This window comes from Theropithecus gelada, chromosome 10 (genome assembly GCF_003255815.1).
Source record: "Theropithecus gelada isolate Dixy chromosome 10, Tgel_1.0, whole genome shotgun sequence".
In the NCBI taxonomy this organism is placed as follows: Eukaryota; Metazoa; Chordata; class Mammalia; order Primates; family Cercopithecidae; genus Theropithecus; species Theropithecus gelada.
Window position 1 is genome coordinate 9,374,670 of NC_037678.1, and position 20,586 is coordinate 9,395,255.

Below are 20,586 nucleotides of genomic sequence, written 5' to 3' on the forward strand. Positions count from 1 at the left end.
GCGCAATCCTGGCTCACTGCAACCTCTGCCTCCCAGGTTCGTTCAAACTATTCTCCTGCCTGAGCCTCCCAAGGGATTACAGGCGTGCACCACCATGCCCAGCTAATTTTTATATTTTTAGTAGAGATGGGCTTACAACAAGTTGGTCAGACTGGTCTTGAACTCCTGACCTCAAGTGATCTGCCTGCCTTGGCCTCCCGAAGTGCTGGCATTAGAGGCATGAGCCACCATGCCCGGCCAAGTAACAGTTTAAAACCACCAAATGAAACCTGCCAGCACCCCAGTATATGGAGGCAACTTTAGAGAAACCCCGTCTCTACTAAAAAAAATTAGCCAGGTGTGGTGGCGCATGTCTGGAATCCCAGCTACTTGGGAGACTGAGAGACAGGAGAATTACTTCAACCCGCTAAGCAGAGGTTGCGGTGAGCTGATATTGTGCCATTGCACTCTAGCCTGGGCAACAAGAGTGAAACTCCATCTCAAAATAAAACAAAACAAAAGAAAAGTAAACAAACTGTATAACCCAGGAATTCTGCTCCTAGGTAAATACCAAGAAGAAAAAAAAACTTAAATCCATACAAAACTTATACATCAATGTTCACTGTGGTCCTATCTTAATAGTCAAAACGTGTAAACAACCTAAATGTCTATCAACTCATCAACAGGTAAAGAAAAATAATGGAATATTATTGGGCCATAATAGGTATGCGGTACTGATTCATGCTACAACATAACATGGATGAACCTTGAAAACAATATGCTAAGGAACGTCCTGGCACAAATAATCACATACTATATGTTTCAATTTAATGAAACGTGTAGAACAGACAAATAAATCCAGAGAGAGAATGAAGTCTGCTGATGTTGAGGATTGGGGTGCTACGGGAGAAAACAGTGAGTGACTATTAATGGTAAAGGATTTTTTTCAGATGATGAAAATAAAAGTGTCATGCACAACTCTGTGAATATACTAAAAATCACTGAATTAGGCCAGGCCCAGTGGCTCACACCTGTAACTCAGCACTCTGGGAGGCTGAGATGGGCCAATTGCTTGAGTCCAGGCGTTCAAGACCAGCCTGGGCAACATGACAAAACCCTGTCTCTACTAAAAAATACAAAAAACTAGCCAGGTGAGGTAGCGCATGAATGTAATCCCAGCTAACTCAGGAGGCTGAAATGGGAGAATCACCCGAGCCCAGGAGGTCGAGACAGTAGTGAGCCAAGATCGTGTTACTGCACTCCAGCCTGGGCAACCAGAATAAGACCCTGTCTCAGGAAAAAAAAAAAAACACTGAACTGTAAATCTGAAATGAGTGGCTACACTGTTTGGAAAGTAAATTGTCTCTCAACAAAGCTGTTATCAAATTAAAAAACAAAGTCAGAAGTACCACCAAATACTTACAGGAATTCCTAAAAGCTGAGGGTCCACAGGTTGACGAAAAGGAAGGGATTCTGGATCCTGACGGTAAAGTGCCTCCAATGTTGGCATCAGTGCCTGTCGTAGTTCTTCTGGTTTGAAAACTTAAAAAGTGCATTTGAAATTAGTTATCAATTAAGCAAAAGAACTTTAAAAAACCATTCAGGCTGAAGCTCTAAAAGCATCCCAAGAATCAAATAACAAAATTAACTACTCTGTCCCCATGGAAATATCGCTACGGGCTCAATTACTGATTCTAGATTCTAAGCCCTGCTTTGCTTCAGGCAGCTCCTAAAAAACTGCATCTTATCACCTTTAAACACCCTTCACCCTCAGCTTAACTTTTCAGTCACAAATTCAGTGAAGACAGACTTGGTCAATTAGAAACAGAATCCAAAGGCTTCTAAAAATTTATGAAGAGATTGCCAAATGGGACAGTCCATGGGACCAAGCACAGTGGCTTGCGTCTATAATTCCAGCACTTTGGGAGGCTGAGGTGGACGGATCACTTTGAGGTCAGGAGTTTCAGCCTGGCCAACCTGGTGAAACCTCATCTCTACTAAAAATACAAAAAATTAGTTGGATGTGGTGGTGCGCTAGTCTGTTACTCAGGAGGCTGAGGCAAGAGAACTGCTTAAACTCGGGAGGCAGATGTTGCAGTGAGCCGAGATCGCGCCACTGCACTCCAGCCTGGACAACAGAGTGAGACTCCATCTCCAAAAAAAAAAAAAGAGTTCACAAGATACAAGATACTCTCGTTTAGAGGGAGATGCAGTCAAGCAAGAAAGGAAAAGTCTTTCTTCATGACATCAGTATTTAACAAGTCAGGAACTAGACTAGATCTGGTATTGTCTTATACTACAAGGAGTCAGGGGCACAGAACAGAAGACTCCTTCATTAAACTGTTTGGTATTTTAGACCCAAAGAAAAAGAGACACGTACTATTTTAATGACGAATGTTAGGTTTAAGTTTAAGAGACGGCCGGGCATGGTGGCTCATGCCTGTAATCCCAGCACCCTGGGAGACTGAGGCAGGTGGATCACGAGGTCAGGAGATGGAGACCATCCTGGCTAACACAGTGAAACCCCATCTCTACCAAAAATATAAAAAATTAGCTGGGCGTGGTGGTGGGCGCCTGTAATCCCAACTACTCAGGAGACTGAGGCAGGAGAATGGCATGAACCCAAGAGGCAGAGCTTGCAATGAGCCGAGATCGTGCCACCGCACTCCCTCCTGGGTGACAGAGCGAGACTCCGCCTCAAAAAAAAAAAAAAAAAAAAAGGCAGGGCGCGGTGGCTCACGCCTGTAATCCCAGCACTTTGGGAGGCCGAGACGGGGGGATCACGAGATCAGGAGATCGAAACCATCCTGGCTAACACAGTGAAACCCTGTCTCTACTAAAAATTCAAAAAAAATTAGCCGGGCGTGGTGACGGGCGCCTGTAGTCCCAGCTACTCGGGAGGCTGAGGCAGGAGAATGGCGTGAACCTGGGAGGTGGAGCTTGCAGTGAGCTGAGATCGTGCCACTGCAGCCTGGGCGACAGAGCGAGACTCCGTCTCAAAAAAAAATAAAAAAAAAAGAGAGAGAACAAAAACAATGTTGCTAAAACAAGTTAGTTGATCAAATTAAGTTCAAAAGTGTTCTCAATGATATTTCCCTGAAAGTCCGGAAAAATTTGCCGGTGTGTCCCAAATAGAATTAAACAGTTATGAGAAGCAAGTGATTTAGAAAGCTTTCAATTTCAGCAAGGGTCTTATTTTTTCCTAATTTGCAAAAAAATTTTCATCATGAGAGTATATTTGTTACTTTAGATATTTTTCACCTCTGGGGGGTTGTCATGGAGGGGGGGAAAATCAGACTACAAAGATGCTTGTCGCTCATACTTAGCTATGCTAAAAATAAGGACTACTTGAATAAACTTGTAAAATTAAATATTTTATTTATTTGAGACAGAATTACTCTCTGTCACTCAGGCTGGAGTACAGTGGCGCCATCTTGGCTCACTGCAACCTCCTTCCACCTCCCGGGTTCAAGTGATTCTCCTGCCTCAGCCTTCCAAGTAGATTGGACTACGGGTGAGAGCCACCACACATTGCTTTTTTTTTTTATTTTTTTTATTTTTTTTGATACGGAGTCTGGCGCTGTGGCCCAGGCTGGAGTGCAGTGGCCGGATCTCGGCTCACTGCAAGCTCTACCTCCCGGGTTTGCGCCGTTCTCCTGCCTCAGCCTCCCAAGTAGCTGGGACTACAGGCGCCCGCCACCTCACCTGGCTATTTTTTTGTATTTTTTAGTAGAGACAGGGTTTCACTGTGTTAGCCAGGATGGTCTCGATCTCCTGACCTCGTGATCCGCCCGTCTTGGCCTTGCAAAGTGCTGGGATTACAGGCTTGAGCCACCGCGCCCGGCCACATGGCTAATTTTTGTACTTTTAGTAGAGACAGAGTTTCACCATAATGGCCAGGCTGGTCTTGAACTCCTGACCTCAAGTGATCTGTCTGCCTCGGCCTCCCAAAATGGTGGGATTACAGGCATGAGGGACCAGACATTTTAAAGAGAGATTGCCAATAGTAAGATTGGGTTTGTTGCAGCCCATATTAAAACACCTCAATATGCCGGGCGCGGTGGCTCACGCCTGTAATCCCAGCACTTTGGGAGGCCGAGGCGGGCGGATCACGAGGTCAGGAGATTGAGACCATCCTGGCTAACACGGTGAAACCCCGTCTCTACTAAAAATGCAAAAAATTAGCCGGGTGAGGCGGCGGGCGCCTGTAGTCCCAGCTACTCGGGAGGCTGAGGCAGGAGAATGGCGTGAACCCGGGAGGCGGAGCTTGCAGTGAGGTGAGATCGCGCCACTGCACTCCAGCCTGGGCGACTAAGCGAGACTCTGTCTCAAAAAAAAAAAAAACAAAAAAAACCAAAAACAAACAAACAAACAAAAAAAACACCTCAATATATACGAGTCTTATTTTTAAAATGAAAATAATTTTTTAATCCCGACATTTTACAACACATTGTATTAATGGAACACTTTTTAATATACATCATCTGTAAGAGCGAGCAGACTCACTCCTCAGGTATGTCCTACCTGGTGCCTTTTGCAGATCACTAGAGCTACAAAAAGTTCTAGTCCTAAAATAGTCAATTAACACTTGCTGGAATGGTTAGATTTGAGCACTCTGCCTCAGACTGCCTGGGTCTGCATCCTAGCCTACGCACTGGGGTCAGCTGAGTAACCCATGGAAAGTTACTTAACTTTGCTAAGCTTCAGGCCAATAACCTCAGAGTTGTTGTGAAATTATTAAATGAGGCCGGGCGCGGTGGCTGACGCCTGTAATCCCAGCACTTTGGGAAGCCAAGGCAGGCCGATGACGAAGTCAAGAGATTGAGATCATCCTGGCCAACGTGGTGAAATCCTGTCTCTACTAAAAATACAAAAATTAGATGGGCATGGTGGCATGCGCGTGTAGTCCCAGATACTTGGGAGGCTGAGGCAGGAGAATCGCTTGAACCTGGGAGGTGGAGGTTGCAGTGAGCTGAGATCCCGCCACTGCACTCCAGCCCGGCGATGCAGCGAGACTCCGAATCCAACAAAAAAAAAAAAAAAAGAAAAAGAAAAAAAAAAAAAGACAAAGAAAGAAATTATTAAATGAGACAATGTGGGTACTTAGTTAGCACACAGGAGGTGAATGACAAATGCTATTATTATTGCTATTCTTTCCTGCATTTTAGTCAAGGCTATTTACAAACATTTCTCTCTTGAAAAATAAGAAAATTTTTAGGGGGTACTAACACACGGAACCCTGAAGAAATGAGGGGAATGACTAACTCATTGGTTGCTGCAAGTGAATATTAAAAAAAAAAGAAAGAAAGAAAGAGAAAAATTATTAATAACAATGAAGAGACCAGGCCCAGGGCTTCAAGGTTAATGAAATCACATTAATGGCAACTTCTGAGGCCCAAGAGGCATGATTGCAATTCTGCCCTGGGTCTTTGGTTTCTTCATCTACCTCCAGAACAAACGGTTTAAGAGACTCACTCTTTTTCTTTGACTGCCCTGGAGCTGGAGATGACTGGGTAGCTGAAGTACTTGGCTGATCTTCCTCCTCTTTTATTTCAGTTTTTAACTCAGTGCTTCTCTCTTCTGTTTCTGTAGGTTCCATTTTACAGTCTTCCACTTTAGACTAAAAGGTAAGAGTTTTTAGTATTCCAAAGATATCTAGTTGGGAATCAGTAGTCTGAACATCCTTTCTCATGCAAAATCTATGCCATGAGATCTAATTATCAAAGTATTTTTCTGCAATATTTTTTAAAAACTGGGTTCCTAGACTGGGGTCCTAACCAAATCAAACAGTAATTGCCCTACTCTCTCACCTCTGAAATATCCTCTGGTTGAGTATCTGCTGGTTCTGGTTGATCCACTTCCATTTTGGCCTCCATCTTCACTTCCTGGGAAGGCTGCTTCTCAGGAATGGCCTGAGAATTCACTTCTGTGCTGCTAGTAGATGGAGGGTTTGACACCTGTCCTTCAATGCTTACAGCTGGCTGGGAAAGCTGGGCAGAAAAACAAGGGGAGTGGGTGACACACACACAGAGTTTGCCAATGATACAATCAGAATGTAAGGTAAGCAACAAGACAGCAGAATTAGCCACCTATTTCTTGGCTTATATTCATTCACGGTGTTTTCATTTGCTCTGCCCATTTTACCTCCTTTAATTATACTTAAGAACAGGAGAATTAAGACTTGTAAATACTGGTTGGCTGGTTGTACATCAAAGAGCCAGCAACTATTTCATTGATAACTATCATTATCTGGCAGTGTGTGGGGATTTCAAAGATGTCTGCTTCAGAGGAGCTCACATTTATACAGAAGCGAGTGAAAGAAAATAATAAAGACTGGCTATCTTTTTTGTTTTTACCTTCTCACCAGAGAAAATTTCAAAGATACAGAAAAGGAGACAATAAATATAATGATGTCCCACAGAGTGGCTGTTTGGAATCACTAGATTCTAATGAGGTAACTGGCATTCTCTGTCTTTTCCCTAAGGCTTGTCATAAGAAACCTCCTAATGAGAAGTCAGTATTTTCTGGAACTACTTTGATTTTTTTTTTTTTTTTTTTTTGAGGCGGAGTCTCGCTGTGTCGCCCAGGCTGGAGTGCAGTGGCGTGATCTCGGCTCACTGCAAGCTCCGCCTCCCGGGTTCACGCCATTCTCCCGCCTCAGCCTCCCAAGTAGCTGAGACTACAGGCGCCCGCCACCACGCCCGGCTAGTTTTTTGTATTTTTAGTAGAGACGGGGTTTCACCATGTTAGCCAGGATAGTCTCGATCTCCTGACCTCGTGATCCACCCGCCTCGGCCTCCCAAAGTGCTGGGATTACAGGCTTGAGCCACCGCGCCCGGCCAACTTTGATTTTATAAAGAATAAAATCAAGCAGATCCACTGGTTCCTCTCTCATTCTGTCCCTCCTTGTCTATCAGAGGCCACGATGAACCAGTTGTCCATCAAGTACAGTACTTTATAAAATGGCTGTGACTCATGGGACTTCTCAGTTCATCAACTGAGTCTGGAGTGCAGTGGCGTGATCTTGGATCACTGCAACCTCCATCTCCCAGGTACCCACTACCATGTCTGGCTAATTTTTCTATTTTTTTGTAGAGACAGGGTTGACCTGTCTCTGACCACCACGTTGGCCAGGCTGGTCTCAAACTCCTGACCCCAAGTGATCTGCCCGCCAAGGCCTCCCAAAGTGCTGGGATGAAAGGTATAAGCCACCGCGCCTGCCCAAATCTGCAATTTTTCAATTTAATCTCTAAGTTTTATAGCTCAAACTGTTTGAAAAAGATTCTTTAAATATATGTAAAATTTATGTGTTACACTAAATAATATACTAAATAAAGAGAAGGACTGTGTCCCCTTGTCATACCCCTCTATGTACCTTCAGACCTCAGGATACAACATGAAACATAATAGTCAAAGTCAGAGCTAAATAAAACCTTTACACTCCTGCTACGTTAGGTCCTATCACAGGAATGCAAAACAGGATAGGAAAGTCCCTAATGAAAAACAGATTACACTCTACTTGTGGAGAAAACAGTAAGAGATAAAGCAAAAGAGAGTAATAGAAATGACCCAGAAATAATATAATACTACAGTACAGCTCTAATGATTCTGCCTAAATCAAATCTCTACTTACTGGAGTTGCAGGCTGTGGAGCAAGCAGCGGTGCTGTTGGGGTAGGAACAGACGCTGCTGTGCTCTGCTGTGAGCGAGGCTGCTGCTGGGGCTGGTCAGCAGAAGGTGCAGCAGGAAGTGAAGGCTGTACTTGTTGGGGAAGTTGTGTTGTTGGTGGTGTAGGTGTCTGCCTTGGAGGGGGATGTAGAGCCTGGGACTGTGGCCCAGGTGGCATGGCAGGAGGTGTAGGAACAGGGGCTGGAATTGTTGTTGCTGGTGGCTGTTGAGCCCCTATGCTTGGGGGAGTATGGTGAGGGGTCGGGGTACGACTAGGTACAGGCGAGGGTGAATTCTGATGCAAAGCTGGTTGAGGAAGCTGGGGACAGTGAATGTGGCTCCCCTGAGACCCCGGAGGCATTATAGGAGAGTTCACCGGGCAGGAAGAACTAGACATTTGTGCCTGTTAAAATAAAAAACATAAGACAGCAATTCAAAACAGAATTAAGGAAATACTTACATGGCACGTTATATGAATTTAGGACACAAACTGGTTAAACAAAGAGTAGCAATGTGTCTATTTCAAAATGTGTACAATACCCTGTTACTGGGGATATAGCTTTGGACAGCACCATTGATACAGTACTTAAGTAAAGAGACTTCAAACCATTCAGCCGAATGGCCTCAGCCACTGCAGAAAAACAACAGAACTGAGTGCACAGTGCTCTAGGGCCTGCCTATGCTCTCCTCAGCCAGAATTCCTTCTACATTGTGTTTAATTCTAAGATTTATTTAAAAGTGTTCACTACTAAAAACAAAACCATCCATTTATATTATTTCCTAATTTGTAACAATTAACACCATTGCTATGTCACAGAATAATCTCTTAAGGTTCAGAACACCCTAAGTCTAAAACTGTTATTTTTTTTTTAAATTTTTTTTTTTTTTTTTGAGACGGAGTCTCGCTCTGTCGCCCAGGCTGGAGTGCAGTGGCCGGATCTCAGCTCACTGCAAGCTCCGCCTCCCGGGTTTACGCCATTCTCCTGCCTCAGCCTCCCGAGTAGCTGGCTAGTTTTTTGTATTTTTTAGTAGAGACGGGGTTTCACCGTATTAGCCAGGATGGTCTCGATCTCCTGACCTCGTGATCCACCCGTCTCGGCCTCCCAAAGTGCTGGGATTACAGGCTTGAGCCACCGCGCCCGGCCAAAAAATCATGTTTTCACCCACTATTTGCTGCCACTCTTTCCTATCAAAACCTACGTCATGAGAAATTTCAAGAATCAAAAAAAAGTAAAAAATCCACTTATGAGACATACTTGAGACACTGGAGCTTGACCACTGGACGGAGCCAAAGGCATATTTGTTACATTCATTCCCTGTGATGGGAACTGAGTCTGAGGAAGGAACTGGCTCTGGTTGGAAGGCTGCTGCATACGAGGCCCATAGCCCATAGGCTGCAAAAAAACACAGATCACCAAACTGCTTCATTACAGTTATTCTACTATAACTAAAATCATCAAAAGGTCCTAATGTCAGATTTATTAAGCAAAGTCAAAGACAGGAGTATAGGTGAAGAGAGCTGGAGAGGAGAAGGAAGAAAGTTGTAGAACAACTGACTCTTGTGCAGAAAAAGGGAAATAGCCTCACAGTTTACCTAGGTCTACTCTCAAGAAATAGTAAGAGGATGGAACAAACACACATTCTCTTGGTACACAAATATGTCTAGCACAAGGATAGCAGGTAACTTTCTTTGCATGCTCTGTTAAGTGAGGAGAGTTAATCACAATTTCATGAGCTCATGTCAGTGATGTAGTAATAACACAAATTCTAAGACCCATAATATGTAAAAACAAGTAAAATCTTACAAGTTGTGGCAGAATCTGGTAGCATTCATGGTCCACAAATGCTCTAGCAATGTTATATTTCATTTCTAAAATTACCCTACACAAATTCAGGCCTTACAGAAAGAAATCTCCAAAGGCAAAAAACTTCGTAAGACAAGAAAGGGCCCCAAAGGGGCCAAGATTCAGAGGCACCAGCTAACTCTAAAGGGCAGCAGGAGGGTCGGGATCAAGGTAGAGAGATGGAGTGGTTAAGAGTTCGCATAAGGAGCAGAAGCCTAGCCTCTCTTCTCCAAGCTCAAGAACCAGGCAAATGCACCATCAACCTTGCAAAAAGACAGTTCTCTGCCTGGAGAAGGGAAGACAGACATCAGGGAAGAGAGGTGACCATGAAAACGCATGCAGGCCACTAAACACTGACACTCCAGGGACAAGGGCCTGGCTGTTTTCGTTTTTTGGTCAGCTTTCTAGTAGAATTAAATACAGAAGAATTACAGAAGAACTAGGAGTTATGGTCTGTTTAAATAACTGTGAGCATTTATAAATTAGGAACAAACAGGATTTTCAAAATACCAGGTAAAGGCCAAAATGATTACTAAAGACGTCAAACTAACCGGGTTGAGCGCTCCAGGCTGAGCCAACTGTCCATGGTGTTGAAGAGGAGCGGTTTGCCGGGGTACGATAGGGGGCTGGGCCATGCTCATCTGACCAAATTGATTCAAACCTGTGAATATGTGCAAAATATTAGATCTGAACGCCTTTCTGAAACTGAAGAATAAAAGACAGAATTCTTATGTCTGATTCTACATCTTTTTTTGAAACAGAGTCTTGCTCTGTTGCCCAGGCTGGAGTGCAGTGGTGTCATCTCGGCTCACTGCACGCCTCCCGGGTTCATGCCATTCTTCTGCCTCAGCCTCCCGAGTAGCTGGGACTACAAGAGCCCACCACCACGCCTGGCTAATTTTTTACATTTTTAGTAGAGACAGGGTTTCATCGTGTTAGCCAGGATGGTCTCGATCTCCTGACCTCGTGATCTGCCTGCTTAGGCCTCCCAAAGTGCTGGGATACAGGTGTGAGCCACCGTGCCTGGCCCTCATTCTGTATGATTTTATCAAGACTAATAAACTGGCTTTCAACCTTGTTAAGTATAAATAAATATGTCTCACAGCAGTTGTAAACAGACATTATTAACAGGATCTTCAAACTGAATTTTACAAATTTTACAATCTGCTTTTTTTTTTTTTTTTTTTTTGAGACGGAGTCTCGCTGTCACCCAGGCTGGGGTGCAGCAGCAAGATCTCGCTTCACTGCAAACTCCACCTTCTGGGTTTAAGTGATTCTCCAGCCTCAGCCTCCCGAGTAGATGGGATTACAGGCCTGTGCCACCACACTTGGCTAATTTTTGTATTTTTACTAGAAGGCAGGGTTTCGACACATTGGCCAGGATGGTCTCATACTTGACCTCAGGTGGTACACCAGCCTCAGCCTCCCAAGGTGCTGGGATTACAAGCGTGAGCCATTGCGCCCAGCCTGCAGTTGTTTTTAAATGGATGTTTGATCATTTAATGTCACCTGCCCTGTGATCTGTCAGCCAACCTGCTCTTCACCCCCTCTTCCTCTATGGGCAGGTAATCATGACACTTGCTGTTGGTATAAAGTGGGTATCAAGGTAGCAAGTATTATCTTGCAGTACACCAGGGATTCTTTTAAAATAATTTTTTTTTTTTTCACTATTTACCAGATTGTGGAGTTATCCGAGGCATCATCTGGTTTGGCACACTGCCACGGATCATAGTTGGGTCAGGCAGAGGACCATCTAGAGTAAAAAAGAGAAATAAAGAAGTATCTTTGCACCATCTGCCCTTAAACAACCAAAAAAAACCTCACTGCACACACAAACCCCACAAAATATTTTTAATAATACCTTTGAAAATTGAGTATGAATCACACAAAATAAAGCTCTGAACTAGACAGAAACTTGAAGAAAATGTTATTTCTGGAATACAGAAAAATGTCTCCAAGAGGATTTGTTGGTATTCCTTTATAAGCCTGGGTGCTTTCAACGTTGATAGAAAAATAAGCTATTGAAGCCATTATAGGCCACGCACAGTGGCTCACGCCTGTAATCCTGACACTTTGGGAGGCTGAGGTGGGTGGATCACTTGAGGTCAGGAGTTCAAAACCAGCCTAGCCAACATGGCGAAACCCCATCTCTACTAAAAATAGAAAAAAATTAGCCAGGAGTGTTGGTGGGCACCTGTAATCCCAGCTACTCAGGAGGCTGAGGCAGGAGAATTGCACGAACCTGGGAGGCGGAAGGTGCAGTGAGCCAAGATCGCACCACTGCACTCCAGCCTGGGCTACAGAGCAAGACTCTGTCTCACAAAAAAAAAAAAAAAAAAAGTGAAGCTATTACAGCATTTAATATGTTACTGTTTAACAAAGTCTGCCTCTGGTTGGCATGCAACAGAGTATCTCCATGGATAATAGCTGTGAATCATGTCTAATGGTGGCCAAATCTGATCATGTAGCACAATGTGTTTTTTTTGTTTTTTTTTTTTTTTTTTGAGGCGGAGTCTTCACTCTGTCCCCCAGGCTGGAGTGCAGTGGCACCATCTCGGCTCACTGCAAGCTCCGCCTCCCGGGTTCGCGCCATTCTCCTGCCTCAGCCTCCCGAGTAGCTGGGACTACAGGCGCCCGCCACCGCGCCCGGCTAATTTTTTTTTTTGTATTTTAGTAGAGACGGGGTTTCACCTTGTTAGCCAGGATGGTCTCGATCTCCTGACCTCGTGATCCGCCCGCCTCGGCCTCCCAAAGTGCAGGGATTACAGGCGTGAGCCACCGCGCCCGGCCTGTAGCACAATGTTTTTATGCACACAAACTGTGAACATTGATTTTAAATAATATGCACATTATACCACACTACATATCATGTACCTCTTAAATACAAAAATAGAAATAATTTTTTTTTTTTTTTTTTTTGAGACGGAGTCTCGCGCTGTCGCCCAGGCTGGAGTGCAGTGGCCGGATCTCAGCTCACTGCAAGCTCCGCCTCCCGGGTTCACGCCATTCTCCGGCCTCAGCCTCCCGAGTAGCTGGGACTACAGGCGCTGCCACCTCGCCCGGCTATTTTTTGTATTTCTTAGTAGAGACGGGGTTTCACCGTGTTAGCCAGGATGGTCTCGATCTCCTGACCTCGTGATCCGCCCATCTCGGCCTCCCAAAGTGCTGGGATTACAGGCTTGAGCCACCGCGCCCGGCCAGAAATAATTCTTAATAAAGTAAAATATACATACATAAATCCTAAGGTCTTCTTCCTGGATTATCAGCACATGCTCTAGTGTAGCACTTACAACACAGTGCACAGAGAAAATAATATTTTTACAGCACCCTGAGAAAGGACAGATGTCTGCAGTGACCTGGCTCCACCCTGGCCACACCCTTCGTCAAGGGCTGTGCACTCAAGCCTAAGGCACAGGAGAGGAAGACATGCTACTCTTCTAAGTAGATGTCTATTCCTTCAGACAAATTTCAACCTTTAGTAAACAAGCAAAACTGACAGAGGAAATGCTCAACATTTATATAAACTTTTACCTATAACTCTGCAAGCTTTATAAAAAGTACATGCGGCCGGGCGCGGCGGCTCAAGCCTGTAATCCCAGCACTTTGGGAGGCCGAGACGGGTGGATCACGAGGTCAGGAGATCGAGACCATCCTGGCTAACACGGTGAAACCCCGTCTCTACTAAAAAATACAAAAAACTAGCCGGGCGAGGTGGCGGGCGCCTGTAGTCCCAGCTACTAGGGAGGCTGAGGCAGGAGAATGGCGTAAACCCAGGAGGCGGAGCTTGCAGTGAGCTGAGATCCGGCCACTGCACTCCAGCCTGGGCGACAGAGTGAGACTCCGTCTCAAAAAAAAAAAAAAAAAAGGACATGCATAATCCATGCTCGTTACATAAAAATTGTGCAGTGGCACAATCATGGCTCACTGCAGCCTCCACCTCCTGGGCTCAAGTAATGTTTCTGCCTCATCCTCCTGAGTAGCTGGGACTACAGGCACATACCCCCATGTCTGGCTAACTTTTGTATTTTTTGTAGAGATGCAGTTTCTCCATGTTGCCCAGGCTGATCCTGAATTCCTGAGCTCAACTGATCTGCAGCCTTAGCCTCCCAAAGAGCTGGAATTACAGGCGTGAGCCACCACCATGCTCAACCCTTTCTATGCTTCTTTTATTTTCTGTGTATCAGATAAAGGTAAAAATCTCATTTTACAAAATGTCAGATTTAGTACGAGCTAAAGGTCAATATATACTTAAGGCTGATACTCAGTTCCACTACCATTTATTCCTGCTTACATCAGTACCATACTGTTTATACTGACATTAGAATACAATTTAATATCTCAGAGACTTTAGACTTGGCTCAAATTTCACCCAGAACTTGAGTAAATTCTACCAAAACCAAGTATCTCATGTATGTCCACTTGTTTTTTTTGTTTTTTTTTTTGAGATGGAGTCTTGCTCTGTTGCCCAGGGAGGAGTGCAGTGGCGCAATCTCAGCTCACTGCAAGCTCTGCCTCCTGGGTTCACACCATTCTCCTGCCTCAGCCTCCTGAGTTGCCGGGACTACAGGCGCCCGCCACCACACTCGGCTAATTTTTTGTATTTTTAGTAGAGACGGAGTTTCACTGTGTTAGCCAGGATGGTCTCGATCTCCTGACCTCGTGATCCACCCGCCTCGGCCTCCCAAAGTGCTGGGATTACAGGCGTGAGCCACTGCGCCCGGCTTTTTTTTTTTTTTAAATCTTTAGTTAACTACTCAAGTTCAAATCATGTACTGAAGCAGTCTCAACTCTAATCTCGACTTTTTCATTCCTCAAAATTTGTTCTCTAACAAACTACTCAAAAAATATGTGTTTTTCCTTACTATTGGGCAGCCTCCACATATGCTATTTCCTCAGCAATGTTGCTCCTGCCATCTTTTTACACATCAGAAAACAGTACCTGGCACACTTCAGTTAGCAAATGAGGCTGCTAAAGGCCAGTGGTAACCAATGGTTATTTACTTTACTACTTCAATGAATGAAAGAGATGAACTTCTTAGCCCACCTATAATCTACTGATGGTATGAGGTTTACTACCTGCTGGCTCAGCTGGCACTTTCTGATAGGTCATGAGCATTTCCTAACTCAGTAAATGCAGGTTTTTCCTATCACAGCCTTGCTCACAGCATTTAAACAGCCTGTGTCATTCCTGAAAATGGTGTGCCTGCTCCATATTTCACTACTTTGATCCTACCAATAAGTCAAAGATTAAGACAATTTATCATAGTCTTGGCTATCTGGTTAATTCATCAGGTCAATAATGATGCTATAACCAGAAACTGAAGCTGTCAAAATGTAATTTTAAATGATGCTTCTAGGCAGGGAGTGGTGGCTCATGCCTGTAATCTTAGTACTTCGGGAGGCCAAGGTGGGCTGATCATTTGAGGCCAGGAGTTTGAGATCAGCCAGGCGAACAGGGCAAAACCCCATCTCTATGAAAAATAAAAAAATTAAGACAGGCGTGGTGGCACGTGCCTGTAATCCTTGAACGTGCCTGAATCCTTGCTTGATTGAATCAAGCAATCCCAGGTTGCTTGAACCTGGGAGGCGGAAGCTGCAATGATCCAGATCACGCCACTGTACTCCAGTCTGTTTGACAGAGTGAGACTCTTGTCTCTTTTTAAAAAACAAAAACAAAACCAAAAACCTCTTTCCCTAAGCGGCCTGAGGTAATCTGTGAAAATGGTTCGCTGTTCACTTGACCCGGAGAACCCCACGAAATCATGCAAATCAAGAGGTTCCAATCTTCATGTTCACTTTAAGAACACTCGTGAAACTGCCCAGGCCATCAAGGGTATGCATATTCGAAAAGCCACGAAGTATCTGAAAGATGTCACTTTACAGAAACAGTGTGTACAATTCCGACCTTACAATGGTGGAGTTGGCAGATGTGCCCAGGCCAAGCAGTGTGGCTGGACATAAGGTCGGTGGCCCAAAAAGAGTGCTGAATTTTTGCTGCACATGCTTAAAAACGCAGAGAGTAATGCTGAACTTAAGGGTTTAGATGTAGATTCTCTGGTCATCGAGCATATCCAAGTGAACAAAGCACTTAAGATGCGCCGACGGACCTACAGAGCTCATGGTCGGATTAACCCATACATGAGCTTTCCCTGCCACACTGAGATGATCCTTACTGAAAAGGAATAGATTGTTCCTAAACCAGAAGAGGAGGTTGCCCAGAAGAAAAAGAGATCCGAGAAGAAACTGAAGAAACAAAAACTTATGGTAACGGGAGTAAATTCAGCATTAAAATAAATGTAATTAAAAGGAAAAAAAAAAAGAAAAAAGAAAAGAAAAGCGTTCCTAGCCTTAGAATATTTTATGTCAAGAAGGAAGTGTGACAGTGTAATATGATATTATGTGTGTTACAGGGCTCCTGAACCTGGTCAGCCTACAAACATCTACTGCCTACTTACCACACAAGCCAGTCTCAGAGAAATCTGTGCATATCTGTAGGCTATCGCTTTCCAGGTGTCACTATTAGAGAAGTTTACACCTTGGGCTCTAAAAACATTGCCAGATTATCAAGGTATGTTAAGTACCATGCCCAGACATCTTAAATATACTTGTTCTGCTGTTTTTACTAGTAGATGAGTTATTTTCTCTGCAAAGGCAAATGGTTATTTAAAAAACTCCAGAATAGTTACACAAGCTTATAGAAATTAATGACTCTGGATAGAAACTATTTTATTATCAATTTCTCTCAAATAGAAATATAACAAAAAACACTTACTAGAAGTCATTCCTGGTTGCGGCTGTCCCATGTTAGGCCCTGGATTCATGGAAACTGGAACCATGCCTGCAGCATTTGGTAGCATGTTCTGTTTCTGTAGTCTAGTCCTTCGTTTTTCTTCTAGCTCCTTCTGGATCTTATAGATTTTCTCAGCTAGAAGGTGGTAGTACTCCGCCTTTTGAATTGTTGAAGTAAAATAAGGGAGATGAGGAAAAAAGGAACTACCACCAGGTAACAGAAAAAATCTGAGAACAGATACTAGTTTCATTCTATATGGTGCCAATTTAGAAAGTTCAACTTACGTAGAGAAACTGAACTGCCGTTAACAATAGTAAGTCGCTACTTCATTATATTCCAGTGAAGAGAGAACAGAGCTTTTAACAGCTCAGCACCATCCCCTCCTGTTTTTAGGAGAGACAAGGTCTCCCTCTGTTACCAGTGGCACAACCATGAATCACTGTAGCTTGACTTCCAAGGCTCCGGTGATTTCCCCACCTTAGCCTTTTGGGTAGCTGGGACTACAGGCATGCACCACCATGCCTGGCTAATTTTTTTGTATTTTTTGTAGAGATGGGGTTTTGCTATGTTGCCCGGGCTGGTCTCCAACTCCTAGGCTCAAGTGATCCGCCCACCTCAGACTTCCAAACTGCTGGGATTACAGGCATCGAGCCACTGCACGCACTCAGCCACTTTTTAGGTTGACAGGACAACCAGATAAAGTGCCACATGAGTGCATTGCATTAGGAGGAAAAACATAAAATTCTTGATGACATACACTTAAGAAATCGCATTGTTATCCTAACTGTGCTTGGTGATAATAAGACAGGGTAGCTACAGCGTGTCCCCGTCTGAAGCACATGTACTACTTGTACATGCCAAAAAGGAATAAAATAACCACAACAGGCTCGATCTTGGCTATTAATAGAAAAAAAACTAGACACTCACTCGATTGTTTGCAGATTCATACATGTCTCCTTCGACTTTCCGAGCATATGCAACTAGGTTTTCCATCCGTCTGTCTTTTAAAGCAGCAGGATCCGGTGTAGGAAATATGGCTTGAACGCTGGAAAAAGAAAATCCTACCAGTGTAATAGCATGTCAGCTTTTTTTTTTTTTTTTCCTGAGACGGAGTCTCACTCTTGTTGCCCAGGCTGGAGTGCAATGGCACGATCTTGGCTCACCACAACCTCCGTCTCCCAGGTTCAAGTGATTCTCCTGCCTCAGCCTCCCAAGTAGCTGGGATTACAGGCATGTGCTCCCATGCCCCACTAATTTTATACTTTAATAGAGACGGGGTTTCTCCATGTTGGTCAGTCTGGTCTCAAACTCCCAACCTCAGACAATCCGCCCGCCTCGGCCTCCCAAAGTGCTGGGATTATATGCGTGAGCCACTGTGCCCGGCCAGCATGTCAGATTTTAATTAGACTTTTTCCAATTTTTATACACTGAACACACAGAGGAACACATAAAGAAAAAGTGGCAAGGTGAGATACATTAAAATATAATACTTACTGAAACGAAATTGTCTTTCTGTGATAAAAGAATTTTTGTCTGTATTTCCGAGCACAATATAAGAAATGACTCTATAAAAAATACTCTTTGGTCCCTGTTACTCTAGATGTAAAGCAAAATATTACAGTGGGCTACATACTAAAGACAACGAGGAAAACAGGCCTTGTCATAGAATCAGGTAGCAGAAGCCTTCAGAGCTCCATCTACTCTTCTAAATTTATTACTTAGCTTACTGAAATAAAATGTATTAACCACTCTAAAATGTGAAGACATCAAAAACTTGAAGTGTTCTGACAAAGGCCTATAAAAAACAACCAACCAACCAAAAACCCGAAGTGGAGAGAGCAGAAATTCATAATGATTCTGTTAGATTGTTTTTCACTTTCATGCAATTCCCTAACAGAATGTTTTGCACTAGTATTTCTTATGACTAATAAATGTGGTCTTTAGGCATTAATTTTATTTGGATATCTCGTACTCAGTTGCATAGGACCTGAAGGAACCAGATAAAGAAGATATAAATGGAAGACCAGAAGAATACCGAGTTGGTAGAAAAATTGAGCATATATAATAAACTTTTAATGTAAAGTCAAATATCAATCCCAAATAATCATCTCTGTCCACTAAATAAAAGTTACTGAATAGTTTGTCACAAAATAAGAGATTGGTTATTCTTTATTAAAGGAATAATTTCATTAAACTTGTGAAGTTCTTTCCTTGTCAAATTCCATTACTTAGTGCTACCACCAATGAAGAACTCCTGGCTGAACGCAGTGGCTCGCGCCTATAATCCCAGCACTCTGGGAGGCCGTGGTAGGTGGATCACCTGAGGTCAGGAGTTTGAGACCAGCCTGGCCAACACAGTAAAACCCCATCTCTACTAAAAATATAAAACTTAGCCAGGTGTGATGGCATACACCTGTAACCCCAGCTACTTGGGAGGATGAGACAGGAGAATCGCTTGAACCCAGAAGACGGAGGTTGCAGTAAGCCAAGATCATGACACTGCACTCCAGCCTGGGCGACAGAGCAAGACTCTGTCTCAAAAAAAAAAAAAATTCCTAAATGATTGGCAAGCATGGGTTCCTGGGAGGAAAAAAGAATTCCTAAATGAAACATATATAATTGGTAGTCTGGTGTAACTCAAAAACAAATTAAGACAAAATGATAAATAGTTCCTCAATCAATTAAAAAATATGGATACAGTAAAGCAGACCCTGCTATTAACTGGAAGTGAAATGAAAAGATTTCTCCAAGAAAAAATACTGCATGGTGTTTGAAGGGTAAACTCTGTAATCGGCGAGGTCTACCTAATGAGCTGAGGCCTAGTTTTTCTCAGATATTTAAGTTTTGCTCTACCTTTTTATGATGCTGAGCACATTTCATTACCTTGCTCTATATGCCTCCCCCTCCTTCATCTGACAAAAACTCTTTAGATTAAGATGGAGTTTATAAGGGGAGAGTACCTGAAAATATCAACTTCTCAAAAAATAAACTGCCATGTGCACATTTGGAGGACGAGAAGCCCAGAGAGACCAACCTACCAGATTCAACTTATCAACATAATAAAAGTTCTACCAGGACAGGCGCGGTGGCTCATTCCTGTAATCCTAGCACTTTGGGAAGCCGAGGCAGGCGTATCACTTGATGTCAGGAATTTGAAGTCAGCCTGACCAACATGGTGAAACCCCGTCTCTACTAAAAATACAAAAATTAGCCAGGTGTGGTGGCGCATGCCTGTAGTCCCAGCTCCCTGGGCGGCTGAGGCAGGAGAATTGCTGGCACTCGGGAGGCAAAGTCTGCAGTGAGCCAAGATTGTGCCACTACACTCCAGCCTGGGCAACACAGTGAGACTCCGTCTCAAACAAAACAACAACAACAACAAAAAAAACAAAAAAAAAAAACCCGCTCCACCAGGAGTAACAGAAAAGGATGTTATCATTGCAATATTTTAATGAGCTGAGGCCTAGTTTTTCTCAGATATTTAAGTTTTGCAAAGGCAATAGCTAAAAACAATGTTTAATTAATGTATTATTTACTGGTACTAGACAGAATAGTTCACATACTATTAAAGCTGAAAGACTACTATAGATGGTGAGAAAGGTTGAAAAGGAAAAAAGCAGCAGCAGTAAGAAATCCACAAGAGTAGAAGTATTGACATCAATGTCCATGCTACAGAAAATTTGCTAATATTCCTTTAGTGATTAAATGCCCAGGAGACTGAAAGCATGTTAACATAACATCTCTTTACGAATGAGAAATGTCCACGATCTTACTTACAGTTTGTGAACAAGATGATTTCGAAGATCCTGAGTAATATCTTCATGCCACTGTTTCCGAATTCCAGTAGTGGATGGTTGAGCTGCTGTTGGCATAGGACCCAGGGAGGGCACACTCGCATTCTCACTCATCATTGGGCTTCAAAAAGGGGTCACCAAATAGTTTTAGTTAAGAAAGGTAGGAGAAAGAAGACCTCATTTAATTCAAGCTGACACTTATTATTGTAATGGGATCAATATGCTATGTCACTTCTATTTGCATTTAGGAGTTAGGCAGGGAGAAGTGTGTAACTAGACTGATTTTAAAGTGTGCATGCTCACACCTGTGTGAGGGAAAGCTGTATTTCTTTGGAGGGCAGAATGACGTCCTAACACAAGATATCATAAGACTTAATTTTCTGGGTTTTGTTGGTTATGTTTTCTTTTTTCTTTTTTTTTTTTTTTGAGACAAAGTCTTGCTCTGTCACCCAGGCTAGAGTGCAATGGTGCAATCTTGGCTCACTGCAACCTCTACCTCCCGCGTTCAGGCAAT

General features: G+C 43.4%; 1 protein-coding gene and 1 pseudogene across 2 annotated transcripts in view; one reads left to right on the forward strand and one right to left on the reverse strand.

Moving 5' to 3' along the window:
• Positions 1–20,586, reverse strand: part of EP300 (E1A binding protein p300) — a 94,478-nt gene that overhangs the window by 22,723 nt on the left and 51,169 nt on the right. Inside the window, exons 8-17 of one of the 2 annotated variants that reach the window (XM_025398872.1) lie at positions 20,056–20,193; positions 17,209–17,326; positions 16,264–16,438; positions 11,167–11,244; positions 10,043–10,152; positions 8,904–9,041; positions 7,613–8,050; positions 5,790–5,969; positions 5,455–5,599; positions 1,403–1,521 (exon numbers count right to left, since the gene is read on the reverse strand). In XM_025398872.1, coding sequence (XP_025254657.1) covers positions 1,403–1,521; positions 5,455–5,599; positions 5,790–5,969; positions 7,613–8,050; positions 8,904–9,041; positions 10,043–10,152; positions 11,167–11,244; positions 16,264–16,438; positions 17,209–17,326; positions 20,056–20,193 — 1,639 coding nt within the window. The remainder of the gene's footprint in view (positions 1–1,402; positions 1,522–5,454; positions 5,600–5,789; positions 5,970–7,612; positions 8,051–8,903; positions 9,042–10,042; positions 10,153–11,166; positions 11,245–16,263; positions 16,439–17,208; positions 17,327–20,055; positions 20,194–20,586) is intronic. The other variant, XM_025398873.1, reaches the window with a different exon arrangement.
• On the forward strand, positions 15,187–15,785 carry LOC112633108 (annotated as a pseudogene).